Raw genomic sequence first — 27941 nt, 5'->3', positions numbered from 1 at the left:
TTACGTAGTTGTGTAGGTGTTATAGAAAACCTTCGAACGGACTGTTACATGACTGGTGTACCGTTCTTAATTCCGTTTTCTAAGAATACATAATGCGGCAAATATATACAATGCGTTGACTCAGTATGTATTATTAGCCAGTCGGCATGAATCACGACAAACCGAGTATTGAGCACAAAAAAATGTACAGTCACAAACAACACTGTAGAAAAACGTTGGCAATTTGGTGAATAATTTGTACAATTAAACCGACCGGCAACCGCACAACATAACGCGTACACCAACAAAAACAACGCAACCGGCAAAATAAAAATAATTAACAAACAATGTTTTATACGTGTACGATAAAGTGCCGGGATCGAACAATAACACATTTCACTTAATATTCGATTAAATTGGTAATAATAATATTAAACCAAAAGGCAACGTGGCAACCGGTCGCGGGCGGTTTGCCGTGGGACACAATTTACTGCGACGCCGTTAGACGGGCGGTCAGCTCCGGAGCGGTGGCGCTGGGGTGCGGCGGCGGCGCCGGGGCGAAGACCGGCATCAGGGGGCGGGGACTGTCGCGGGGGGCGGGGCGGAGGTGCGGCGGGAGGTGGCCGGCGTCCTCCGGGTGCGGCAGGAGCTCGGGTTTGTCCTCGGCGGGCGCCTGCTGGTCGCCGCCAGCGTAGGGCGGGGGCGCCTGCGACAGAGAGGGCGCCGAACCGGTGGGCGTGATCACAGAGTGGTGCGATGATGTCGGGACGACGTTGGGCAGACCGCCGTACGGGAGGGCGCTGATCGGCTTGCTGCTGGGGTCGCCTGCAAGAAAGGCCGGTTTAAAATAGCAGTCCGAAGATTTCACTAAATCATTCAATCGGTAGTAGCGACGGGCGGATGTTTGTAATAGGTAGGGACGCAGTCAACAAAGCTTGGAAAAACTGATAAAATACTGACCGATATCGAGAGTGATTTTGTCGACGCGGTTGCTCTCGGTGGCGGCCTTCTTACTGCTGCCGCCGCTGGCGCAACGCGGCTTGCGTTTGCGCGTCTGGATGGCGTCCTTGCGCATCTGCGTTGGACGGGCCACCTGTAAAATTATGCCAAGTTATTTCACATAAAATGCAGTCAAAATATGCAAAGAAAATTTTTTAAACAGGTAAAAAATGATACATTTATTATATACGTACGCCGTGGAGTTTGAAGTAGAGGCCGCAGGCGTTACACACGGGATGGCCGTCGTTGTTCCTTCGCCACAGGGTCGTGGTGTGCGTGGCGCAGTTGGAGCAAATCAAGTCCGCCCTGCGGGAGGTATTTTGCTACAAATTAAATAGCCACAAATGCAACTAGCCGGTGGTCAGCGCGCGACGTACACTTTCTTTACCGTCCGTTTGGAGGGTTTGCTCAGCGGGCGGTTGACAGTGTTGACCTTGCGGTAGAGGCCGCAGGCGTTGCACAGGTAGTGCCCGGTCTGATCGCGCCGCCACAGCGGAGTGTGCTGCAATGTTAGAAACAGGATCACTGCCGATGCGAGGGACGCACGCGGGCGGCCGCTACATACATACCGGGTATTCACGTACCAGCGAGCCGCAGTTGACGCACTCCCGCCCCTCCATGTACTGCTCCTCCGCCACGCCGTACTCTGTGCGTCATACAAACAGACTTAAGATAAAGGTCACCATATATACGAGGATACACCGCTATACAAACTCTAGATATGTTTCATATATAAAGAACACCATATATACTTACCGCTATATAAATGTACATGCTACATTTCCGATATTGCATGTATCTATATGTATCATATATACGGGTATCTATATATGTATTATACATGTATCATATATATACGTACATATACGTATATATGTATCATATTTAAAGGTCACCGTATAATAAATGTACATACCACATCGATACTATAGATATGTACGCGTATATATGTTTCACATATACAAAGGTCACCATATACATACATTGTATGTATTCATACACGAGTATAAATTTGTACATATGTTCAGGCGAAGGTCTCCGTATATAAGTTGAACATTATTTAACTGAAGTATAAGTTTTTTTACCGGGATATCCGACGGGCTGTCCGCGGTGTCCGGTCTGTTGCGCGTGCTGCTGTTGTTGCTGCTGCGCGGCCTTCTGCACGTTGACCGTGTAGGCGCTGAGTCCGCCATCCGGCGAAAACGCCGTCGTCCCGGTACTGGCCCAGGTGATCTCGCCGGCGGAGGGCGTAGTCATGTACCCGTGCAACCCGGAGCTCCGCATGCCCTGGTACGTCGCGGCGGTCCCGGCGTTGCTGGCCGTCTGGTAGTACCGCGAACCGTACTGCTCGGCGGGATAGGCCGACCAGTAGTGCTGCTGATTCAACGGCGTCACGGCGCCCGTCAACTGCGGCAGGGTCTGGCTGGCGTAGCTGCTCTGCATGGGCGTCTGCAGGACACTGTAGGACGGCGTCTGCCCGGCGTATCCCCCCGGGTAGGTGGCGCTGCTACTGCTGTAAAAGCCCGGCGTGGCGTAGGCGGCGTACATGTCCTGCATATCGGCCTCCGCCACCGGGATGTACAGGGATCCCGGCGGGACGCTGACCTCCAGGCCGGCGGCCGCCGTCACCCGCGACAGCAGGTTCTGCGTGTCGGCGGCGGCGTAGCTGGCGATGCTGGGCGGGGCCGGGGTCCCGGTGCCGGCGGAGGGGGTGTCCAGGGTGTTGCCGGGTGGGGCCAGGACGTGGCCGGGGGCGACGAGGACGGAGGGGCGGCGGGTTTCGTTGGCGGCCCCCCGCGGGGAGTCGACGTGGTGGTGCGGGGACGCGGCGTGGTGGGGGGCGGTGGCCGCCCCCGGGGAGTCGCCGGAGGAGGAGCAGGCCGGGCTGACGGCCGCCGAGGTGGGCGCGGGCGTGGCGGAGGGGTGCGGGGCGGAGGTGGGGGCGGTGTCGAGGTGGTCGGCTGGTCCGTTCCAGGGAGCAGCCATTTGTCGCATTCCTATTAAAAAATACAAAAAATTCACATAAAATCAGAATGCAACAAATTCGCATAAAATCAAAATGCCGCAAATTCACTTTCTATCGATTAAACCGGAATATCAGGCGAACTGCGCCGTTAAGGAAAACCATAACAGCGCGGTTGAAATAAGAAAACATCAGTATAATCAGAAAAAAATTGTAGAGAACATATTGAGCTAAAAAATAACCATTAAAATAAAAAACGGGTTATAATAGTGGTGATAAATAATATTCAGATAATCACAAAAAAATTGTAAGGGAAACTAAAAGCAAAATTATTAAGAAAAATATCTGTTATTAAGAAAATTTAAAAAGGGGAAATAAAAAGATAATTGAAAAACTGGAGAGGAAAAGAAGGGAAATTCTAAAAATGCAGTAACATTACCAAAAAATTTCTATAAAAAAGTGGAAAGAAAAAAAGATAGTAAGACGATAAACTGATAAATACAGTACAAAACGCCGTTAAATACTTGTTTACAAAACCGTACCAGCGATATCAGAAAAAAATAACCAACAAGCTCCCGGAAAAAAAGCCGGTATGTGGCGATGAATTTAAGGTGTGTGAGTGCGAGCGCCGTGCAATCACATTCAGAAGCTGTTATGAAAACGATAAATTATCTCCTGTACAGTCTGCTCCACAGCTCAACGTTAGGTCAGGCGCGATTAAAGTGTGGACATTCCGATAAGTGTATTGTGGCGCGAATAATGCTGGTGTGTTAAAAACGCTGTTCAACTGGCGCGCCAAGACGCAGTTCTTCTCACCGGATGGTCAGCACATATTCGCCGCATTTTGTTTAAACAAACCAAAGGTGGACCAGCTGCTGCAGACTGTACAGCACCGGCTGACAAAATGTACCGTGTACACACAGCGTCGCCAAGGTATTCTCTTTGCGTATTATAACCAAACATGGCCGCAGCAAAAAATCGGCGTACAGCACACTTTTTCTGTCAGCCGGCCGTGTTGTGCGAATTCTGCGGGGAAAACAGGTACGGCCGGCCCGTCATTGTGTGTACAATGATTCCATTTCCGGTGTGCGTTTTCACCGTTAGCGTATTCGACAGATTTTCTCTACTGTGTTGACATTTTCATCATACTTTTATTCTGAGCAATGTGTTAACGTAATGCTGTCGCTTAAATTAATCAAATCTTTACGAGAATTGGTGACCTTTCTATCCATGTTCAACGGCTGCTGGATCGTACTGTATCGGCAAATTATTTTTCAAATTAAATTTTATATACTTATATAAATTTTTGACGCTAATCAGCAGTTCTCTTTTTCGTGTGTTTTAATGCTTAAGCCAATACTTGGAGGATGCCTGTTTGATTGGCAGTTAAACGCGCTTCTTATCGCCGTGGCCAACATTTGTTTAAACGGCGGAGAGCGTTGCAACCGGTTGCACCGCGCGGCCGGCCAAGCGGAGCGAACGCGTGACCTTACAAGCAAAGGTCACTGCCAGAAATCGTGCTGACAACGGCCATTTATAACAGCGATCCCAATTCCCAATTACTAATTTCTTATATTATCATAATTATTAATTTATGTAGTAAAATTAATAATATTGATTACATAAGCAAATAAATGAGGTAACTCAGACAGCAATTAAAACACATTAATAAATTATACAGGCTAAATAATGCGTAATACGTGGCAAGGTAGCAACACTCAAAATGATTAATTTATATGATACACTAGGTAGTAAAAGGTAAATTAATAAAGATATTTATAATAATAGTAACAGATAGAAGCAAGCAGATCTTCGTAAATAATTTAATGCCGCTTTGTATGCCACCGGCATAACTGCAATATTGACCGTCCATACATACACGCGAGTGACGCAGATATCCGTTGACAGTGCGGCTATATTACGCCACTGACCAATGGCCATTGTCGTCAGCGAGCGCTAAGCTGTACCGACAATTGTCACTACGGCTTTTCGCTTAACATAATCTTAGCGCATTCACTCACCAATTGAAAACACTAGTCTTGGGTTTGCCGATAATCAGGAAGTGTTAAAATATATAGTAGCTCCTTGTCGAATTAGTTAAGCGTTAAGCTAAGCGTTTAATCTCTATCCACGAAAATAATCTGTTAAGGATTAATCGGGCTAAAACACTTGAATATCACAGCGACAGCGGATAATATTAACACCACGCAGGATAGCGTTAACAGTCGCGAAATTTACACAAAAATTAGAAATCAGTGGCGATGCGGTGATCAGCAGCTAATCAGCGCTCGACTGATTTCTGATTTCCCCCGTTCGTCAACGGATCATCTTAATAACGCACTGGATAATTACGCAGCGTATATTTAATAATTGGCTGCTGGAAGTAAATTCTTATCAGTGTTTATTAAAATGGACTTTTGCACCGCATTGTTGGCTGGTTAGCAGCGTTGACACAGTGCGCGGAAAACGGCGAACCCGGTCGCCGTTGAGGATGAGTTGTGTGTTTGCTGATAAGCGCCACCACGGTGCTCAGTGTTACGTGCCAGCCAGGAAAACGGAAGCGCGGCGCTCGTGGTCAAATATATAATGAATGCGTAATGCCGCATCTTCCACAGAATTTATTCAGAATTACTTAATCATTATTATATGATCCGCTTTCCTAATGGCAATCAGCCGGTGTGTTTGTAGGTAATGTTATTTTTGAAAAATTCATTGTATATGTTAGTAATTAGTAATTGGGACAAATTCTTCATTTGATCTGATTTGTTGAGTGAAGCTCGCTTTGTACATATTTAGAAATAAAGTCCAATGTTAGTAATTTTATTTTATTTTTACAGCTATGGCCTAATAAATTGAATCTGTTTTCATAAAAAAGATACCGGTGTTGCGAAAACTTACTTTTATTTTATTTGAACGGTTTTAATTAACATTTATGCAATTATATTTATTTTTAGTTGGCTATTAAATTGAATATTTTAAATTTTTTTTCAAGATGCCGGTAACGCGAAAGGAGTTAGTTAATCATTTTACCTGTTTTTATTCGAATAAAATTATTCTACTTTGATTTTCGAAAAATTTATTTTGTTACAGAATTCGATGCCGGTGATGCCAAAGGTCATGCTTAATTACGTAGCGTTTTTTTATGTTTTCTTGGAATAAATTATCGAAGGAATTGTGGTCAGCTGTGTGTGTATAATTAAGATTTAACGATCAGTTGATGATTAGGGATGGTGTTGGGGATTGTTGTGTTTAGCGGGTGTCGGGTTACACTCAGCTGGTTGATTGCTTGTCGGAGCGCAGCGCGGGCCAATTAGCGGCTTGTCAACGGGCATTTGTCCGTTCAGCGCGCACGGTGACCCCGCATGCCTATCGCCTATCGCATCTTCATCACATCGGGCCAATTAATTAGCCCCTCGTCGACACATTCTTCCGCTCACAAGTCAGAGTCAGGATACAGAAGAGCATTAAGACAATCCCATTAATCAGCTGCATTCTTCCCCTCGCACAACATTTATACATCAACCGTATACGCACTGACATTTCCTTCGTAAATTCAAATTTCTTAACAGCACAAAATGCCATCCAGAAATGTTTAATATAATTTTTATCAACTGATTTTTAAATATTAGTAAATTTTACAACAATCTGGTGTCGCAATAAATAAAATCATAGCATCGGAATTTCCAGAAAACCCTTCTAAAAATTTTATTCAAATAAAGGCGCTAAAAAGGCAGACATTATTATCAAATTTACAATTACTACAAATTTTTAACGCACATAATAACTGTATATATAATTATCAAAAATCGTAAAATATTCTTTTAAAAACGATATTAATCCAAATAGCATGACAGGGATTGTTTACTATCTCGAGGATTATTATTAAAAAATAATACATGTACCAATAATTTCCCTGATAGAAAATCCCAATAAAAAATCAACTTAGTGAGAACTGAAAAGTATGTTGTTGCTAAATTGCAAAATAAAATATCGGCACAACTTACGGTCGTAGTAGCGCATATCAATCTCGTAATTGTGGCCGTTGCTGTTGGCCATGGCGGCCACATTCACCGGCAGAATGTCCACTCGCAGCATAATGCAGCGCCGCAGTCCCCCGTTCAACAACAGCCGTGTCCTTATCTCTTATCGGGGAATATTAATAATTATTATTATTATGCGCGATTATCGGGACCTCCGCGTCGTCGCGCAAGATAGCAGCGAATTCAGCGCCGCTTATCAAATTGCACCGCAATGATAATGATAACGCCGTGCTTATAGACGCCGAGGTCACCTCCACGGGATGATAACAGTCACTAAGAATAGACAGTGCAGCAACTGGAACATATCGTAAAAATCTCAACAATCAGCTCGGGGTTTTTATCTGTTCGCGGATGAATTCCGATATATATGCGGGGAATGTTGTGGCTAACGGCAGCTCCGCTTAAACAGAGCGCTGCTGCAGCGCGGTGACCAAGGCAGTGGCGCGCGCGCGCTGATTGGTCGGCGACGCGGCGCGCAGACAGAGAAGAGGGCGGAGCCTAACGCTCAACGCTTCTCCTGGCTTTTCTCTACGCTTTTTTTTTATAATTGAGTATCATTTTATTTCTCCATGGAATTTTAAATAAAAATTGCAAAAATTGTAAGTACATTCTTTTAAAAAATAAATGAAATATTTTTGTGTTTATAAGAAAAAAAATTGCTGGATCAAGCGTTGAGGATTATATTGGCATTTTATTTCAGTTTGTTGGCCTTTTTATGCGCTATTTTCTCCCATTTAAATTACCGTTTTATTCTCGATAGAATTTAAATAAACAATTTCAAGAATTACGAATACATTCTTTAAGAAAAATATTGATGGAAATTTTGTAGTGTTTATAAAGAGAAAGGTCAACCATTATAGACCACCGTTGCGGATTGTGTTGGTGTTTTATTTTGGTTTACGTTGGTGGTCTGATAAGGTTGCGAGGGAAAAAAGTCGCGACCGGGTGGCCAAGGTCAGGCACTCGTGTTTTAACTGAATCCGGAAAGAAATTCACTGCTGCCACGATCAGCGCTGCCAAGCACGTTTTTCGCCGGTGAAGTGCGATTCATAAACTCCCAACTGAAGAAAAACCCAGGGATCGCCGGGTGAGTAATACACGCAAATGACCGGCGTTTTTCACAACAACACAGTGGCGTTGGCCGCGTCGTGTCAACCGGAAGCTCATCCACGAAAAAAGGCAATTTTTTCTTCTTGAAAAATTTAAAAATCATTTCACTGCCGTCCGAAAAAAAAACCGAAGAAAATAATAAATCAAAAATAATCATATTTATTTTTAAATTTAAAACTCGAAAATAATTATTACCGGAAATAATTTACTACAAACTAAACCGCCCCAAAATTTTAATTAATTTTTTTAATGTATTTTTATATAAAAGACATAGTGAAATTTGTTTTGAATCGTTGCTGAAAAACTGTTATATATGAATATATAAAAAAACCGAAAGGTCACTCTCGGCCAGAACCATATATAAACGTTTAAATAACGAGATTAAAATACTGTTCTGAAAATTCCAGCAAATTCCTGAATAAAATACGAGGATTTTATAGGTTAACGTTATTCCAATTTAAAACTGCGCCTGGCCGTGGCGTGTTGGGTCAACCGGGCGAATCGGGCCGTTAAGCAGGGATTATTCATGGCCTGCCACAAGACGCCATGCAGCCGTTGTTGTGTGGAGCTGCATATTTGCGTGGTGATTTATTGGCGTGCCACAAGTGCTTCAACTATGCGCATTATTCTCACCAGGCTGCGTTTTTTTCCCTCTTCTTCACTAATGTCTAAACTGCACTTTGCCCATTACCATTCCCCACCAGCCATTTTTTTCTCCTGAACACCCATTGAAAACACTGCATACTTAAGCTGAAAAAAGACACGGATCTGTTATTTAAAATTGCGAAATTCAGTGTTATTTAAATATAACCGGCAAATAAAATCGGAATTTTCTGTGTTGACACAACGGCTGCTTGTCATATAAACATTTTTAAAATTTTTATTTATAATTATTTACTTTATTAGTTTATTCTGATTTTGTTCTGTTATTTAATTTATTTTATTGTATAGTTAGAAAATAATTAATTGTTAATAATTTCGTGGTATTTAGTAATTCAATTTGAAAATTAAATACTGAGCAAATAAAATCGGAATTTTCTCTATATTGGCACAAGCCTGATAAGCGTTTATCAGTGTGCTTGATTTTCTCATTACATGTTCAATTAATTGTCTATATGCTGAAGTGGTTTTATCGCTGATCCAGTGCGGCAAAATAAACACCATAAAATTAGCAGCGAAATTAGGCGATAAAACTGGGAAAGGTCATTGCTGTTGCAGCACTGCAGAATACGCAGGGAAAGGCCGTTCACCGCATGATCGAATTAATTTTATCATGTTCTATGTACATATAAACTGGGCGCGTCCGCGCGCATCGCATCAAGACAGCATCGTGGAGAATGATGGCAAATTAAAATTGATGAACCCGGAAAATCGGATCAGATATCAAGCGGCGTTGACGTGCAGTTCACACTTGCACCTGATTAATTGCCGTTTTAAATTTGACCGCTCATATCCGTTAATTAACACTTTTGTCTTTTAATGCAAATTGATATGTTCTAAATAAAATTTCCTGCAAAAGAAAAAATAAACGAAATTATAATCAACAAAATTTGTGAAGTAATTTACTAACAGCATTTTCTGCGAACGATAAAAAGCAGCTAGACTAAATACTGCGACATAATTTAAAATTACATTTGCGCAGACAAATTATTTCATTATAAAAGCCTTTAAAAATTATTTTGATTACTCCGATGAATTTTAATTCAGTTTTTACTAGCTGATTTCCTTTGAATTATTGGGAAAACGAAAAACATTACCAATTTTTTTTCGTTATTCAGTAAATAACCGATCAGTTTTATTTTAAACTATTTCGATAATAGAAACATTAATCTACTTAATTTATTATATATTGAAACATTAGTAAATTATCCAGTAAATTACAGATTTATTTTTTTACCCAGTAAATTACAGATTTATTTTTTTACCCAGTAAATTACAGATTTATTTTTTTACCCAGTAAATTACAGATTTATTTTTTAAATTTAAATAAATTCTTTCGATAACGGAATGCCGCTCTGTACATAAAGAAAGATGTTGTCGCACATAAAATAAATAATCCCGCTTTTCCGGGAGAAATTAGAAATAAATAGCAAATAAAATGTCATGTGCATTATTTTGCTGGTGTAAATGATCGTTAGCAATTAATTAAGGGAAAAAGTTCATATTATTATTATTGGGTCGGCTGCTTTGAGGGGAATATGTACACAAGCACGCACTAAGCGGCGGCGTGTGCAGGGAAATGTTTATATGTTGTAATCCATTTAGCCGCAGCGGGTCACGACACGCAGGACGTCTGTTATTGTTGCCCATTTAATACTGGGCAGACCGGCTCGCGTTCAATGTTTATGGAAGAAATAATATATCCGTCTAATTTCCCCACATATGCCACGCATACCGATACAGCAGAATTAATCTGATCAACGCCATTTGCCACATTCTCCAGTACAATTCGCAGACGCATATTATATGGCACATTTTTTCCTTCTGCATGACACATTCCCAATATTTTGATGTCTTAAAATTCCTGTAATAAAATTCCCGAAATTCTCGTAAATTGTGGAAAAAGTACGCAGTAGAAAGACACGTTCATAATCAACATGATTCTGCTGAAAGTAATAAAATAATAACAATGTGCCAAATACTGTACACACACATTACCAGTATAAATCTTCATTTATGTTTTATTCATTAATTTTAATAATATTAAAAGAAACGCTGTTTATAAGCAAAAAAATGGAAAACCGCGAAAATCCGAAGGAAAAAAATAGATACAGTGGGATGAGGTGTAACTGCAAATTAAATATAAAATATCTTTACGTTAAGTTGATACGATAAATTCATAAATGCATATAAATAGAGAATTAAAGGCGATTTAATGCCCGTCTTGAATTTCTGGCATCTGTTCATATTTACTATTTAGTCAGCGTCTATTTCTGCGGTGCCATAATGCTCACATAACGCTGACCCGGGGAGAAAACGCGCAGTTTGCCAATATGGTTAATAATCTTTATATGGGCCATTTTAACACCCGATAAGACGTGGCGTTTAATTGGAGCGGCCAGCTGAGACAGACGCTCGCAAATCAAGCGCTCAAATACACTCTCTCCAGCAGCTTGCCTTATTACGCCCGAATCACACATCTCCGCATTAATCCCGTCAAGGCTTCAAGCGGACGGGCAAAGGTCACGCGGGGACACCTGATAGCCGGTAATGAATTTTATATACATTGTATATATACAGCCAGCCGATTTTACGAGCGCTCGTTATCGCGGAGGTCAATAAAAGACTCCGAATACGGAGACGTTATCGCCGTTACCTTGTTTGCCGGTAATACAATTGTGGCCAACGCTATCGCCATTTCACGCGCATTCAGCTGGGAAGCCAAATAAATCCACTACACAGCGAAATCAAGAGATGGAAGATCCGTCAATATTTGCCGCATACAACTGTAGCGTTCTGCATTTTCAGACGCACTCAACAGATACAAAAACAATTTTTCCCCCAATATTTGCCCATTCCGAACACTGGGCGTTTATAAGTGTGTATAATCCGTTTTGAGAATTCGGAGTGCATTCACACAGTGATAAGGAGACCGGCTAATTTTGCTATATATATGCAAAAACGCGAAATAAATCCACGGTGACCTTTCCGAATATGCACGGCATAATTAGTCCGTTGTTAACAAAAATAAAATAAAAATTTCGCTGACGTCATCGCGGTGACCGGAAACTGACGCAACTACGACCGGCGTCGACGAAAACATGTGGGCGAAATTTCGTCCACAAGAAACGAACGCTGCCCCGCATTTTAGGGGCGCTGATGAAAATGTGAAGGAAAGCGATGGGCGATCGCTCCTTTAACTTATCCGCACTGCTTTTGATATGTATATTTTGCGTTTTCGCCCGATGAAGCTGGGCCGCGATTTATCTCGGCATTTTCGCGTTGTCCCCGCGGTTTAGAGCGGGCCCTATCTGAAATGGTTGTGTATGCAAGATATATTTTTATCAATTCAGGATAGCGGCGAACGGGGCATGCCTGTCCACAGAGCGTTAGACGCGCGTGTGTCCTGATAATTTCCGCGGATACGATAAGCATCCAAATCTCCCACAGCCTCTGCTGTACTGATCATTTTTGCCAACGGTAGAAAAAATTATCGGCGGTGTTGTGTGTGTTTTTTTTGTCAGGCGCGATAAGGAAATCTATCTTGAAATTAAATAAAAATTTAATACGATAGAACTTTTACTTATAAATTAAATAAAAATTCAGTGCGATAGAATTCTATTTCCAAATTTAAAAAAATTCAGCGCGATAGAACAGTATTTTTAAATTAATAAAAATTCAGCGCACCCAACTTTAATTTTTAACAGAGAAGAATTCCACCGCAATAAGAAACCCTGAAAGAAAATCACTGCGACATGGAATTTTAATTTGAATAAATACAAACTCAGCGCGGTAACGGACCTTTAATTTCTAAATTAATTAAAAATTCAGCGCGGTAATGAACCTATTTTTAAATGAATAAAATTCACAGCGATACGAAACTTTAATTTTTAAATCTGCTAAAAATGCAGCGTCAGAAGGGACTTTATTTCTAAATTAAGTAAAACTTCATCGCGATAAGGAATTTTGTTTAAATTAATAAATATTCACTCTGTTGGGAACTTTGTTTTTAAATGAATAAAAATTTACCGCCACGAGGAACCATAATTTTAAATCAATAAAAAATCCACCGCGATACGAAACTTTACTTTTAAATGGACAAAAATTCACCGGGACATGGAACGGTATTTTTAAAAGCAACAGATATTCACCACATTAACGAACATTATTTTAAACGAATAAAAATCAAATTTCCATAGAATACTTCTCTTTCTGAGGAACACAGATGAGAAAATCATACAACCACGTGACGACACACACGGGGAGATGACGGGGTCACAGGCGGCCGCGCAGGTAACCGCGGCCCAGTGTCCAGTGCTTCCACAGCGCCACCACCACCAACGCAATGACCACGCCGTCCACCAGGCCGCTGCTCCACCGGTTGACCGGCTGCCAGGCGCCGGCGGCGCGCAGGGACCGTTTGAACGTTTCCGCCTGCGGCAGACGCCCGGCGCGCTCCATCTTCCACATAATCTACCCGAAAACACCCACGATCCTATGGCTAACCGTATAAAAGGCGATATTTCAATTTCTATTAAATTTTTTTTGTACAAGAAATTTTTATTCACTTCAAACTGGGTTTCAATTTTTTTCTCGCAATTTTATTCTATTAAATTAAATTCCCGAGGACATTGCTATCTGCCGACCGTACGACAATTAAATTTCCATCATAATTTAGATTTTCAATTACGTTTTCATTTTTAGATTTAAACTTAAATTTTTAATTGCAATTTTTTTTAAAGTTTTACGAATTAGCTGATTTATTTTCACATCCTTTTTATTCACTTGATTTGTTCTAGTTGATTTTATTAATTTTATTTATAATCAGTTTGCCGATGATGATCAAATGTCATGGTGGCTGAAGCCGGGAATTACGCTGTTAACGTAGTGAACTGGCGCATTCCACTGGTTCACGGTCTTCTGTGAACTTTGGCAGCGGCGAAGTTTCATCCGTGTTGAAAAATTGCTAACCGAATACTAATTTAATTTTCATTAAAACTTTCTTTTAATTTTTCCCTAAATTAACTGTTGTAAATTTTGAATTAATTCAATTCTGAATTCTCAAATTACATTGTACATTGGACGCAATGAATTTCTAGGAAAATTGTCTGATCAAAAAGGTAAATGCGGGAACGTTTTCCCGACACAGCCGACGTACACACGCATATTGCTAGCTTACTTTGTTGGTGTAGAAACGAAAGAGCTCGTGGACGGCGGCCATATCCGTGCAGTTGTTGATGATAAACGCCGATTCGCCGCGGCGAATCTTCACTTTCCCGGTGAAAATCGTGGGGTTGTTGAAGCAGCGTTCCAGTGTGGCCATGGCCATCACCTGTCCACACCACAACAGTGTTTTTGAAAAAACAACTACGAAATTAATCAAATTATCCGTTTAATAATTCCAGACAAATTCCGAATCAAATCACACGAAAAAGCGCTTTTCAAAAACAAATGCGAAATAAAATACACCATCAAACCAATAAAAATTAGGAGACTATTCACTTAGTAATTTAAGAATAATTTCACAATAAGTCCACGGGAAAAAGCGTTTTTCGGAAAAAGCGTCCAGGGGAAAAAGCGTTCGAAAACAATTACGAAATAAAATGCACAATAAAAACTAGTAAAAATTACGAAATTATTCAGTAAACAATTCGAGGGAAAATTTACATGTGTTTTTTGGGGGCCACTGCAAACTGAAATGCATCACGAAACGCATAAAAAATTACGACAATGCTCCATTAAATAATCCAAAAAAAATTTTTTAATCAACCCAGATGAAAATATATTTTGGGAAAACTTTACAAAATAAAATGCACGAGAAAAACAAATAAAAATTACGACATTAACCATTTGATAATTCGAGAAAAATTGAAATAAATCCAGGTGAACATCCGTCTGCAAAGAAATAATTGCAAAATAAATCTGACCTGTGGAATGGCGCAGAAAGCGAAGACACTGGGCGTCCGGATGGCGTGTAAATATTCCATGACATCCGGGACATGCGTCAGGCCGTTGCCGACCAGTTCGTCGAGGCAGGACAGCGCCGCGGGGCGGTTGTCCTGGAGCAAGAGGTCGTCCAGCGTCAGATGTGGGTTGCCGGTGTGCCGCAGCACTTCCGCCGGCCACAGCCGGCGCTGGTCGCGGATATCTTCGTGGAAGTCGCGGATAATGTTGGTTTTTTGTAGGAATAAGCCCATGGAGTTGGAGAGGTGCTCGCGCTCGGCCACGGCGGGATGCTCCAGCTGCGAGGCGCTGAACAGACGCGACAGACCGATGCCCACCAATCCCGCGACGTAGTGGCAGTACTGCGCAGCAACCGGTGATTTTTTAATTCAAATTAACATGGAATTAATTCTAAGGAGTAAATAAATTGATTCAAATTAATTCGAACGTTTTTAATTTCGTCTCGAACGGCGAAAGATATCTGAGTGAAAATATTTCTAAGAAGTTTCTAATCACGTTAGGTATGATGAAAAAATTTAAATTTAAAGCCGCAATGAAACGTCAAATTTCCGGGGAAAATATTTGGAAAAATAGTTTGGCCATTATTTTGTAATATTTTTGTTGTAAATTAGAACGAACCTGGTCCCATTCCTGGTAGGTGTCGACGACGGAGTTCTTCTCCAGAAACACCACCATGCCCTCGGCCATGCGGTGGCACGTGTCGCTGATCACGTCCTGGTAACCTTTCGCCAGGCGCCGGAACTGCGCTGAGATCTGCACAATAACATAAATATGCAGATTTGTCTGGGACAAAATAACAAAAACCATATTCTGGAGTTTTATAGACGCTTCATATTTATTTTGTCTATTTTACTACAATATTAAATAGGCAATACATTATTCATTTTCATAATAATCTTTGTTACCTTATTTCTAAATACACATTAATTTAATCAATTTATTTTTACGTCATGTCTACGCGCGAGAACATTCCCGCGCTATGAGTTTTGGCTACGCGCGAGAGTTTTTCGGCGCCACTATTTATGAATATAATCAACATATTTTGACATAATTTCAGCTCTGGAGTTGTTTATAGTGCATTATAATTGTCGCATCAGTCAATTTGCATCAAATCAGTCACACCGCAGTCGTTCGGAAACCGGTAGGCATTCCCAGCCGGCGAATTATAAGCAGTACATCAGCTGCCGTTACTACAGCGTTATTTTTGGTCACAGAAGTTTTTCTTCGAGTGTTTCTTCCCTGTACTCGAGGAGGAGGTGTCAGTGCTCCTGTTTGTATTATATCTAAGAACCACTGTCGGAAATCCTCATCCCGGGCGTAATTTGCGCTCTGGATATGTTTCCCCAGCAGAAGGTCATACGCATACGCAAAAGCGTATACCAAGCAGTTGTTACTGCCGGGAGACTGGGCGTACACCGGGACGTATTCGATGGCAAACCTGGCCTTTGGTGTCGGGATAAGGGAACAGGAAATTGAGTTGCAATTTCAAAGCATCGGTGGGCATTTGACCGGTGGAGCAGTATATTCGCACCACGCCAGGGTTTTGAGAATGAAAGAAGGCCATTGTACAGCGGCTGTATGATGATACCTCCATGCATGCGGATATGAAAACGAATCCTAGCGTAACACTGGTCGTTATGCTGGCACAGAGCCAACTCTGCAGGAAGTTCTAGCCGGCCCGTCTCTTTAAGGAAATGCATTGCGTAGCAGGTAAACTCCTGCGTTGAGTAATCTCAGCTCCAAATCCGAGCCGATCGTTTTGTTGATGTCCTCGCGAAGCACCACCAGTTCTTCTCCGAATCGGTGTACGACGTCGTTCTGACCATCCGCATGTGTCTCAAGTATCCGAGCCGCGGGTGTTTCTCCGGATACTTGAGACACATGCGGGTGTTTCTCCTGGACGCGGTGGACTGCGGGGTATCCCGGCCGACTTCCGCCGCGGCATGCCCATTTCGTTCCTTGTTGCCGAGGGACTGTTCGAAACAGCGGCAACCGGTGTGTCGGCTGGATGGGGACGATACACGCCGGCTTTCTTGCATACCAGTTTCACTGAACTGTACGGGAAGGTGTCGTGCAGTGGGTGCGTTTTCGAAGTCTTTGCATTGCCACCGGGATTTATGAAGACCTGATGAGTGGATTCGCTCCATTCCTCGACAGCACGTAACGCCGCCGCGTAGTATTCGAATCTGTCGCCTATCTTAATTACCAGTGCCATTGTGTGGGCTAATTATTACAGAAACACCGGTCAGCGCAATGCGCGAGATGCCGGTTCGATATTACGATACTTACTTTCATGTACGAAGGTGACTTGTACAGCATTTACAGGTTGTCATGACATGACAAATATGATAATCTATAAAGTATTAAGGTAAATTATATTTTTTTATTTTTATTTCGTTCCGCCCGAAAACTCTCGCGCGTAGCCAAAACTCATAGCGCGAGAAACGCGAGAAACTCTCGCGCGTAGCCATTTCGTTATTTTTATTCAAAATATTCGATTTATTCAAAATATTCAATTTATTATTTAATTCAAATTAATCTATTATTTTTATCTGAACTAGGTAATTAACCGGGTTCAATTTTAGAAAATTAAATTGCAAATTAATTCGAAAAAAAGAGGGCGCAAAAAATGCATGATAATGCCGGGATTTACTGACCACGTGGAAGTTGTTGAGGACGACGGCGTCTTTTTCGCGGCTGTCGAGGTAGTTCCAGCCGGGAATGTGGAGATTCTTGTGGAAGGAGCGCAGCAGCGGCAGCTTGACGTCCAGCGGGATGCTCATGTCGTCCTCGATGGTGTCCAGAGCGCGCAGCACCAGGTAGAAGATGCACACCGCGTACCTGCAGTTCAGAAATATTTTTAAAAAATAAGGAAAAAATGATATTAATCAAATTAAATTAACTCTGACATGATTGATTTTTAATTTTTATCATTTTTTTATGAACGGAAATAATTATTACAATTGCTAGAAAACAACAGCAATCTGAGACAACCGGCAGAGATAGCGGTAGGAATGAAGAAAAATTCAACGACAATATTCTTGCAGTTTATGTAGGTAAAATATTCGAAAAATTCATGGTAAATATAATTCACACTAAAATTCAGATCATGACTCCCCTGTGCAATTTAGCACGCGTACACACCCCAGATCGCTTTCCAGCGCCATGATTACCGCGGAGAAACTGCGACTGGTCTGCTTGAGCATACTGTAGCACAGCTGCCGATCCTCCTCCATTTTTTTCTGTAGAAAACGCGCCATCAAACCTTGCAGTCCACAGCAACGCTCAGCAATACGCACCATGTCGCACTTAGCGTGAACGGCTTCGCAGCCCCACCATCGCAACTTCAGCAGCGCCAGCGTCTCCAGCGGATGGCAGAAATATTGTAGAACATCCATTGCAGGCAACAAAGATCCAAATACACTCTACGGAGATTCCCGGGATACGAGAATCACGGCTGAGATTTTCCTGCTAAGAGATTGCAGCTTGCAGGTAGGCTGAGGTAGCTTAACAGGAATCTATCGCACAGCCCCGCATTCGCACGTCCATCGCTTTGGACAACCGCCGCAAGACGGGTAGAAAAGTGGCATGACGGCCGTGCTCCAATTACAAACGGATGCGATCAGAAAAGAGATTCTTATCGACTGGGAAAAGTGAATTTAAACATTTTAAACTTTGCTCCTTTGAAAATTGCAACTAAGCGGAGTCAGCGGACAGAATGTTGCTGCTACCTGCGCGGGCGGCGGTTGTGCAGTCTGTCGTGCGTCCTACCGCCTGCCAGGCGCAGTTAAATGCAGTCGCTGATTAAATTTTCAATATTTTGTTTGATTTTTGGTTTTCCACAAAGAAAACGTTTCCACTTTTGATTTTGTTGCGTTTTCCTATTGATCTTCCAGATTCTGGAATGCAGATTTGAATTTGCATAGATAGAAGTGTAAACTATAATCCTATACAGCTGATGAGTGTAACACGATGGAAAAGCGAAAAACTTGCAACTTGCTGTGTGCTTGAGTGAATTCGGTGGATCTTGAATTTCTTCATTTTGATTTTTGTTGGCTGACTCTTGCGTGTGACGGTGATTTTCCTCTCCGTAATCTTACTCTGCGGGTGATGGCCAAGGTGCTAGAGCTGCTGGGCAGCCGGCCCGTGCAGGAGTTCCCGGTGAAGACGGTGGAGCAGATCGCGCACGCCTACCACGCACTGCGCCGCACCAAGCTCCACGGCTTCTCCTCCGATCGCGCCTACTTCTTCTCCGGCTTCCTGGCGCAGTTGGAGCAGGCGCTCCTCGAGTACTCCGTGGGGTTTCTGCGGCAGCGGGGCTTCCAGCTGTTGTCCGTGCCGGATGTGCTGCGGCCGCAGGTGCTGGAGGGATGCGGCATGCTGAAAGACGGCGACCGCAACATGGTCTACCTCCTCAACCCCCGACGCCACGGCCAGTGGGCGCTCTCCGGCACCGCCGAGGTCAGCTCTTCTACTGGATAGAATTTCTGATTTATCTATGGAGCGCACTAATTTCCTATCCTTTATTTTTTTTATTGCAAATTATTTTCCTTTTATTTTTAATTTTTCTAATCATTTTCTGAATTTATTTAATCATTTTTCGCTTTAATTCCCTCAGTTTTTAATCATAAACTGCGTATTTTATTTGCTCATTTTAAATAGCAATCAGTCTTTTTGGGTTTTTAAATACGTCGTTTTTGACTTTTATTTATTCAGTTTATTCATAAAAATTTCGTCTTATTTATTTCGATTAAAAATCCGTTTCGGTTTTTGATTTTTAAATCCATTGATCCAGTAAACAAGCAGGTAATAAGCCGGTGATAATTTTTTATCATTTGAATGAAATTTGATGAATTTGAATTTGGGATCAAATTCTTGTTGCGCAGCTGTGCGTATCAGATTTTACAGCATATTCGTATACATTTCATCGTTAATTTACGATTGTGAACTGTTTAATATGTCAGCATTCAAATTTGTAGCTGTTTTGTTGTATACATTTTCTTGCAAAGCCGGCTTTTACGATAATTTTATAATGGTGTCATCGGGAATGTTATCACTTACGCGCACCTCACTTGTCAGCGCTCGCGGGTTTTATCGCACCGCACCTGTGTTGTTATCGTTCGTGTTGCGTATTTTCTGGATGAATGGTCTTGCATGTCCGGCTTTTGCCGGCGATAAAAGGGCGCCAGCTTCGGTGGTGACGACAGAAGTCAAATAACGCGTGCATCATAAGCATACAATACGTACTTGTGTATTGTGTCGGGATATTTGTGTATTTTCCACTTTTCTGACCGAGCGTTACCTACATACGCTATGTATTCGCTGCAACTCGTAATTTAGGCATTTTCCCCCGTTTTTCTAATTTAATCCCACAGCCGAATACGAAGCTCCAACTTAAAATTTCACTATCCAGTAACAACCAGCCGTGAAAGATTAATCTAATTTCCAGCCGGTGTTTTTCTAATTGTTTATAATCGCGTTTAATGTGGAACTGGTCCTGTTCACACGATGAGAACTTTTCACTTGAGTTTCTTAGCCTTTTTTTGCGCGCTTTGCGGGGCCGTAACGGCATTATGGCATTATGCCCCAGTGTGTGCGTCTGTGATTTCGATGAATGCGGCCGGAAACGGGTGCGCTGCGAGCAGGGCGGTGTCCGCATTCCCGGCACCCTGGACATCCAGAATCTGGACAACGATGTGGAAGTACTGGTCGTCTCGGGATCTCCAGAGAATCCCAACATTATTAATCTGGAGCCGAGCATGTTTTTGAACAAGCGCTTCAAGGAAATCCATCTGACGCATTCGGATCTGGAGCGCATGTCATCCTCGCCGTTTCACTACGTGTCCAACACGCTGCAGGTGCTGAATTTAACGCACAATCGGCTGAGTTTTGCCGTGGAGCAGAATTTTCGCAATCTGACCCGGCTGACGCATCTCCATCTGGATTATAACCGCATCGAGCCGGTGTTTTCCGCCATGTTCAACTTCCTCAGTTCCTTAAAGGTAAGGGTTCAATTCAAACACTTTTGGATAGGTTTTCCTAGAAGATTTGAAATGCAATTGATTTGAAAAGAAAAAAACTTTCACAAATGAATTTTTAAAAATTTATTTTTCGAATATTTTCCAAAGAAATTCATAATATATTACTAGAATTTTTTGTTGATATGTTATCGTGATTTTCAGCCGTTATTCCTTTGCATTTTATTAAATCTTTCCAAAATCGTTTGACCAGTTCTTGTTTTAAAATTAATGTGTTGTTTTTAGACAAGTCCAGGATAAAATATTTTGTTTGATGTTTCGAATTTTACTGGGAAGCAAATATTTCATTTCCGACCGTTCCAGACACTGGTAAAATTAACTTAATTTTAATTTGAAGGTGCTGACCATGTCGCACAACTTAATCCGCGAAATCCCGCCCCGTATGGCCTTAAAGTTGGCCTCTCTCGAGGTGCTGGATTTAAGCTCGAACCCCCTAGGCGAACGCCAACCGGACGCCCTCAACGACAACCGGCAACCGATTCCCGACACTATATTCCAAGACTTCCAGTTTGCGGGTGCTGCGTCTGGCCAACACCAGTTTAAACGGACTGCCGTGGTCGGCCATTGCTCGATCCGTTCCATATTTCCAGGAAGTCGACCTATCTGGCAATCTATTACGCGAAATCCTTGTCAACCAACTATCGCTGAATCGACACCTCCAGGTCGTCAATCTCGCCGACAACCCCCTGACACGCATCGCGCCCCTCGGGTTTAGTGGTTTGACGTTGCGGAACCTTGATTTGAGCGGGATCAACGCCAGTGTCCTCGTTCCGGGGGTGTTTCAAGGCGCCAGGATCGAATTCCTCGATATTAGCGGGATGAATTTGACCGGTGTGAATCACGAGGTGTTTCGGCCGATTTCGCTCGATGTGAAGGGTCTAACGATCGGCGGGGACTCGGCGGCGGCTTGGGCCAGCCGGCTGCTGGAGATTTTCCCGAATTTGCAGCAGTTGATGATGAAACGGATCGGGATGTAGTTTGTGATCACCGGAATTTTAGCGAAAACATCATAAAATTTTCTTCGGCAGGCTTTTTCCTTCAGTCCGCGATTTACGTCGCAATTTTTTATGCGTCGTGAAGGCCGACCGGTTGGGTTTGCTTCGGTCTGGTTCCAAATGACACATTAACACCTTACAATTATTCCTGTGATTCATTCCTAATTATTTCTAAAATTATTGTAGGAAAATAATCTGTTGTGGAGAAAAGGAAAATAAAAAGGCGGGGAGCTTAAAAAATTCCAAATTAAATTCGCATTACGCTGCCGCATCGAGCGGCTGTAGTTGTTGCAAGCGCCGGAAGTCCTTGAATTCCCTTAATTAATTTAAGGGTTCAGCTTAGCGGTTTGCGTGAAACATAAATTATGTTTGACAGGAAAGTCATTTGCACAAAATGATTCAGGCTATTGTGCAGAAAATCGTTCAGTTGCGTTTTATGTATCTAAATGTATTACAACGGATCCTCCAGTATTTTTCGCTGGACCCCCGTAATATTTTTCTCGTGACCGGCCACGCTAAGTTTCTGTTACAGATAATTAAATGGACTTGTCAAAATTAAAAGCACCGCGGCTGCGTATAATTGGTATACTTGATTAGTAATAATATTTTTGCCTGGCTGAATAAATGAATTGTTTAGTAGATGGCGTTCGGAGCGTTCTGGCAGAACAAGCGACTGGCGGCCAGCCAGTTGCCGGTGCGCATGGCGGCGGTCAGTCGCTGCTACCGCGCCGAGATCTCCGACATCCAGGAGGGCATCTACCGTGTGCACGAGTTCAACAAGGTGGAGATGTTCAGTGTCTGCCATCCGCAGCGCAGCGACGACGAGCACCGCTACTTCCTCGGCCTCCAGACGGAAATCGTCAACGCCCTGCAGCTCCATGCGCAGGTACGTCGCTGTGCCATTTGAAATTTCTGCATTTATATTTCGTTTCTTATATCACATAAATAGTGGTTAATTTTCGTTATCATAGTAAAAATATTTAATTGATACGGTATATCGTTTTATTTTTATTACAGATTATTTGAATTTGTGTGTTTTTCGCTCAGTATCATTTGATTTATTTATTATTTTGAGCTTATTATTATTGTAATTTGGGCAGTTATTTGTGCAGGTGCAAAACTATCTTTCCGTTAAATATTTATGTAAATCGTGAGATACCGCAATTAATTATCGGCAGTCATTTGTGGACTTGCTGGGCTGTTTTCCCGTTAAATAATTATTTTAAATGGAATTAAAAATGATTAATTGTCGGTAATTTATGGCGCAGGTGTTGGACATGCCGGAGAACGATCTGGGCATGTCGGCGGCGCGTAAATTCGACATTGAGGCGTGGATGCCGGGACAGGGCCGGTACGGGGAGATCAGCAGCACGTCCAACTGCCGGGACTTCCAGAGTCTGCGGCTGAACATCAGTTTCGACGCGGACGAGAAGGTATCCAACGAGCGGGACTCCAGCAGCCGGCAGTTCGTCCACACCGTCAACGGGACGGCCTGCGCCGTGCCCCGTCTCATCATCGCCCTCCTGGAGCAGCACCAGATCCACAACGGCTCCGTCAGGATTCCCGCGGTCCTTCGCCCGTATTTTCACGGGGCGGAGCTGATCGACAAGCCCGACGAGGTGCCGGCGCTCAAATGGCGGAAGAAGGGCAAAGTGGTCAAAGAGGAATAATTGCTGGGGAAATTGTGCCTGATTTGTTACGTAGTTGTACAGAAAGAAATATCAGGGAAATGAAAAATGTACCGCAGTAAAATAAATGCGGAAGGAAAACTGAATAAACGCTATGTAAAATAAGATTGTTATACCGACATAAAAAAATCGTTGAACAAAATTTAAATATCAATGGAATTAAAAAGCTAGCATTGACTTCCATCAAATGAAATATATAAAAATCAGTGTCAGTCAGGTACGAGTAAGTACCCGTAAAATAAATGCAGAAAAAAGAGAAAATGCCAGGGAAATTCAGTTTACCATAACTGACAATCAACTAACGATAAAGACGATTTATACAAAGCAAATGGCAGAGCAGTGCAGAATAAATATCGGGAAAATTAATGTGGATAAAAAAGAATTATCAGTGAAATTAGAAATATCAAAAATTAATAGTAACAATACAAAAATTAAATGTCAGCGAAGAACAAATATCAGTGGCATTAAACGACCCTAAAAAAATGTAGAAAACACCAGTGGGAATCATCTTCGATAGTCGACCGATAAATTTATTAATATCAGCTGCTAAACATATCCGTTACTGTATATGTAATGGAGAAAGCCTATCCATCGTCAGATCCAACGACACAACAAATAAAACGCAGCATTAGGGCAAAAATTCAACAAGCTACCCGGTTAAAATCCAAAGCACACACGCACACTTGGCGTGCACATATTGCAGCATATTATGCCAGCCATAGCATACAACAAATACTGGAGAAGGAGCAACAAGAGGGTAAATAATATTAGGGTGCATATGATTATTATCACGGGTGCGTATATTACACAACGGCGCGGACCGGCGGGGCGCCGGCCCCGCCCAGCAGCCACGGCTTGCCGCCGTCCATGGGCAACGAGTTGGAGCGGGAGCGCGAGCGGGAGCTGGCGTCGAAACTGCCGCCGCTGTCCGTGTCCGAGCGCCAGAATTTGCCGGCTCGCGGCGGACCCGTTTCGTCCTCTGAATCACTGTCCAGATCGCTCTGGCTGTCCGTCAGGGCGGTCAGCGCCGGGCTGGAGGAGGCGCGCCGCACGCCCAACTGTGCGGACGCTACAAACAAATTAATGGCGTAATTAATTTCATTACATGTAATTAAAAAAAAATCATTAAAAATTACCAATAAAATCAAAAAATAAATCACCCTCGATATAACGGCGATAAGGCTTCTACTGTACGGTTAGTCTGTCTGTACCGATTCTACCGAATAACTTGGAGTGAAATTAAATGACATTTAATCAGTCGCAATTAATTAAAATTATTCAGAACAAATACTGAATTACAGTAACTAACTGAGTAACGAGTTCCGCAAAATCGACAATAAACGAACTAAAAAATTAAAAAAAATGGTACTTAAATGACACCGATAAATGGGATGTGATAGCGAAATTTGTGAGCTTACCGGTGGCGAATTTGTGCAGAAACATCACATTTTCAACGGCCACAGGGTGATTAAGAGCGGCGGCTTCCATATAATGGTCAACGGCCTATAAATACAATAATGCGACTAAAATTATTATTTTCAGAAATCCCACAATCAGGAATTTTTATTTCTACTGGCATTTTCAACAGCAGCAGGCTACCCAGCGGAATTTAAATTTTATTCTATAACTGTCCAGCGAAGACTGACCTTTTCGGGGTTGCGGGGGACGCCGATGCCCAGTTCGTAGAACAAGCCCAGATTGTACTCCTCCTGCGCGCTGTCCTCGCTGGCCGCCGCGCCCTGCGCGCGCCCCAACAAGGCCTGCAGCTCGCTGACGTAGTCGCGCGCCACATTCGTCAGCTGTTCGCGCATCACGCGCATCAACGCTACACTCTCCGGGGTGTAGCGGATCTGCTTGTTATCCGCATCTTCCTACACAAAATTAAATTTTAAAATACTAACCAACCGAATTTACAACTGAAATTAAATAAGAAAAAATTAAATTTCAAATACAAATCGATTCAAATTAAATTCCAGCTTAATTAATTTTCAGCGTTTAAACGCCCGCGGCACAAACGCGCAGAACCAGTGTGTTAAAAAAGGATGGAGAAATTAAAAATATAACAAACCTTGTGGATATTAAAATTTTAAAAAATTAATTAACCGAATTTTCAAAGAAAAGTAAACAAGAAAAATTAAATTTCAAGTAAAAATCAGTTTAAATGCTAAATTTTAAGCTTTTAAATGCCAACGGCACAAACACACAGAACAAGTTTGTTAAAACGGATGGAAAAACCAAAAATATAAAAAATCTTGTGGATATTAACATTTTAAAAAATTAATTAACCGAATTTACAAAGAAAACTAAATAAGAAAAATTAAATTTCAAGTAAAAATCAGTTTAAATGCTAAATTTTAAGCGTTCAAATGCCAACGGCACAAGCACGGGAAAACCAGTTTGTTAGCAAAAAGAGTGGCAAAAATAATAAAAATCTTGTTAGACTTACGGAAGATTCGGTCAATGAATAGACGGAGGTATCCGCGTCGCTGAAGGACTCGTCACTGCTCCCGTCCAGTGTATCGAAACTGCGGGGGGCCGGCAGGGGCAGGACGGATTTGATCAGGGGACTGCGCGCGTGCAGCGGCATGGAGAAGGCGTAGAGGTCGCGCGTCCAGGCCGGCAGCCGGCCCTCCAGGGCGGTCAGCCGCTCCAGGGGACAGCGCCGTCGCCAGGCCTCCTCCTGCCGCACGTGCAGCAGATTCAGCCCGAATCCCAACGCCGCGCCCTGCGGGAATCAACGTAGGCAATTAAATACAAATTAAAAATAAAATTAAATCAATTTAGGTAAATTCCAGTTAAATTAAATTTCAATTAAAACACAATTAAATCCAAAAAAATAAAAAACGTACCCATCCCAGCGCTTCGATCCAGCGTCCCGTCAGGGGAATTTTAGCGAATCCCAGTCGGATTCGCGCTGCGAACGGCGTTCCTGACTGCGACCGGCGCCGTTCTGCTGGCCGCCGCACGACGACAGCGGACCGGCGAGGTGCGGATAATGCGCACTCGGACTGCAAACGGAAAAATAACGCAAACTGATTATGCATCCAAAGAGATTAGATCACCGGATTCCTCCAAATTAATCAAGGTTAAAATCGCTAAACGATTGCCAAATGTCAAATGCGCTCATAATCACATGCCTCCACGGTCATCAACTTGTCAACAACATAATTAATTCAGCTTAATTAAAATGACAAATTACCATTAACAAAAAAATGCCAGAATTTCTAAATGTTTAATTCCGAATTATTTAACAAATTAATTTAATAAGATCCGCATCAACCGAAAAAACATCAATTTTGTACATGATTCAATCCAAATTAAATTGCACTAATTTAGCAAAATTACCATTAACAAAAAACCGCAGTTTTTTTAATGATTTAATTTTACAAAAACAATTCCAATGATATTTAATTATTATTTATCGTTAATAATAATAACATAGGTAATTCATTTCTTATCAGACTTGTTGGTGATTATAATCTATAATGTTGAGAAATCTCATGTTTTATATCACAAGTTTATTTTAGAAAATACTTGTCGTAATGAACATCGGTTTCCGAACGCACGGAAATTTTTTAGGATTTTTTGAGGGAACTTGAGCCGCGTGGCACTCGTTAAAATCCTTACCGTGCATGCCAGTCTCCCGCTCGAAATCCCGACGCCCACAGATGTTTGTACTCGTCCTCCAGCTCCCGTCCCTCCTTCGTGCCGTGCGTACAGCCATTGGCCGAGGTCTTGAGACGGTAGGACAGATTTCGCAACACATCTACACCACAACACACAGCGTCAAAAAACCCGCACTTCGATTCAGACTGCAGGCAATCAGAGTAAAGCCGCGGCATGCATCGCGTACGGCGCGCTTACTTCGCACGTTCCACATGGCTCGCACTTATTCCCGTCCCTTCTGCTTCCTTACTGCGCGGTGCGACGCCGGAGAAATCAGGGATAAACGTTCTTCCAGGGATGTCACAGTCCGATTGAGATTTCCGCCAGACGCACCATCTACAACGCGGCTCATCAACCAGAAATCCTCGTACAGTCGTAGCGCAGACTGTGTTATACAGGGAACTGGTTGCACGCGCTGCAAATTATTCAATGCTGCAGGCTCCGAAAATCGATTACGGACAAGTTGAACTAGTCTTCACACAAATCAAGTACAAACCGCCAAGTGGACGGCCTAGAAGCCGTTCACATTGTCGGAAAATATGTAAAAACTATTTTTCTACGATATTATCAAAAAGAAACCAGTAAATGGGTGTTCCAGAGAGCATTTCAGTCGGAACTCGGAAGTGCTGGATGGCACTGCTGATGGCTCGTGATCACCGATGCAGCACCTTGATGAGATCATTTCACGTAGCCGCCGGCTGAGAGGCGGAAGCGCCTGACGAAGACAGCGCATGAGACCACCTCCACCGCTAGTCTGGCTACTGCAGGTTTACTGGCTACAACGATTTGTACGCTATTAAAGTACGTAGTACGTACGTACTCTACTGATGGTGAGTCGA

General features: G+C 42.6%; 5 protein-coding genes across 14 annotated transcripts; 2 read left to right on the top strand and 3 right to left on the bottom strand.

Moving 5' to 3' along the window:
- Window positions 1-113: 113 nt before the first annotated feature.
- LOC129591717 (transcription factor GATA-6-like) lies at window positions 114-12011 on the bottom strand. 9 transcript variants are annotated; one of them, XM_055487486.1, is made up of 7 exons: window positions 11408-12011; window positions 2064-2975; window positions 1548-1624; window positions 1367-1480; window positions 1173-1301; window positions 940-1072; window positions 114-804 (listed from the first exon to the last, which is right to left on the bottom strand). In XM_055487486.1, exons 2-7 carry the CDS (start codon window positions 2971-2973, stop codon window positions 467-469), a joined length of 1701 nt encoding a protein of 566 aa, XP_055343461.1. In that variant the 5' UTR covers window positions 2974-2975; window positions 11408-12011; the 3' UTR covers window positions 114-466. The 9 variants fall into 9 exon arrangements, with proteins under 9 accessions (XP_055343461.1, XP_055343459.1, XP_055343457.1 ...); XM_055487484.1 differs by lacking the exon at window positions 11408-12011 and adding an exon at window positions 6946-7411 and having other exon boundaries at window positions 1173-1284; window positions 1356-1453; XM_055487482.1 differs by lacking the exon at window positions 11408-12011 and adding an exon at window positions 6946-7411 and having other exon boundaries at window positions 1173-1284; window positions 1356-1480; window positions 1563-1624.
- Window positions 12012-12821: 810 nt separating this feature from the next.
- Window positions 12822-18387, bottom strand: LOC129591718 (squalene synthase-like). 2 transcript variants are annotated; one of them, XM_055487488.1, is made up of 7 exons: window positions 18015-18387; window positions 17860-17957; window positions 17373-17556; window positions 15334-15468; window positions 14679-15056; window positions 13931-14083; window positions 12822-13224 (listed from the first exon to the last, which is right to left on the bottom strand). In XM_055487488.1, the coding sequence occupies exons 1-7, from the start codon at window positions 18111-18113 to the stop codon at window positions 13027-13029; spliced, it is 1245 nt and encodes a 414-aa protein (XP_055343463.1). In that variant the 5' UTR covers window positions 18114-18387; the 3' UTR covers window positions 12822-13026. The 2 variants fall into 2 exon arrangements, with proteins under 2 accessions (XP_055343463.1, XP_055343464.1); XM_055487489.1 differs by having other exon boundaries at window positions 13124-13252.
- A 156-nt stretch (window positions 18388-18543) lies between these two features.
- Window positions 18544-23564, top strand: LOC129591760 (serine--tRNA ligase, mitochondrial-like). The gene is made up of 3 exons (XM_055487561.1): window positions 18544-19176; window positions 22389-22634; window positions 23017-23564. The coding sequence occupies exons 1-3, from the start codon at window positions 18826-18828 to the stop codon at window positions 23416-23418; spliced, it is 999 nt and encodes a 332-aa protein (XP_055343536.1). The 5' UTR covers window positions 18544-18825; the 3' UTR covers window positions 23419-23564.
- LOC129591761 (chondroadherin-like) lies at window positions 19811-22359 on the top strand. Its single transcript, XM_055487562.1, has 2 exons — window positions 19811-20717; window positions 21091-22359. The coding sequence occupies exons 1-2, from the start codon at window positions 20199-20201 to the stop codon at window positions 21466-21468; spliced, it is 897 nt and encodes a 298-aa protein (XP_055343537.1). The 5' UTR covers window positions 19811-20198; the 3' UTR covers window positions 21469-22359.
- A 381-nt stretch (window positions 23565-23945) lies between the features above and the next one.
- On the bottom strand, window positions 23946-27755 carry LOC129591790 (uncharacterized). The gene is made up of 7 exons (XM_055487599.1): window positions 27301-27755; window positions 27064-27202; window positions 26286-26444; window positions 25883-26161; window positions 25083-25307; window positions 24855-24939; window positions 23946-24505 (listed from the first exon to the last, which is right to left on the bottom strand). Exons 4-7 carry the CDS (start codon window positions 26021-26023, stop codon window positions 24240-24242), a joined length of 717 nt encoding a protein of 238 aa, XP_055343574.1. The 5' UTR covers window positions 26024-26161; window positions 26286-26444; window positions 27064-27202; window positions 27301-27755; the 3' UTR covers window positions 23946-24239.
- Between the last annotated feature and the right edge of the window lie 186 nt (window positions 27756-27941).

The sequence above is a fragment of the Paramacrobiotus metropolitanus genome, unplaced genomic scaffold (assembly GCF_019649055.1).
Source record: "Paramacrobiotus metropolitanus isolate TYO unplaced genomic scaffold, Prichtersi_v1.0 Parri_scaffold0000048, whole genome shotgun sequence".
In the NCBI taxonomy this organism is placed as follows: domain Eukaryota; kingdom Metazoa; phylum Tardigrada; class Eutardigrada; order Parachela; family Macrobiotidae; genus Paramacrobiotus; species Paramacrobiotus metropolitanus.
The sequence above is the reverse complement of the archived record's forward strand: the minus strand, read 5'-3'. Positions and strand labels throughout refer to the sequence as shown.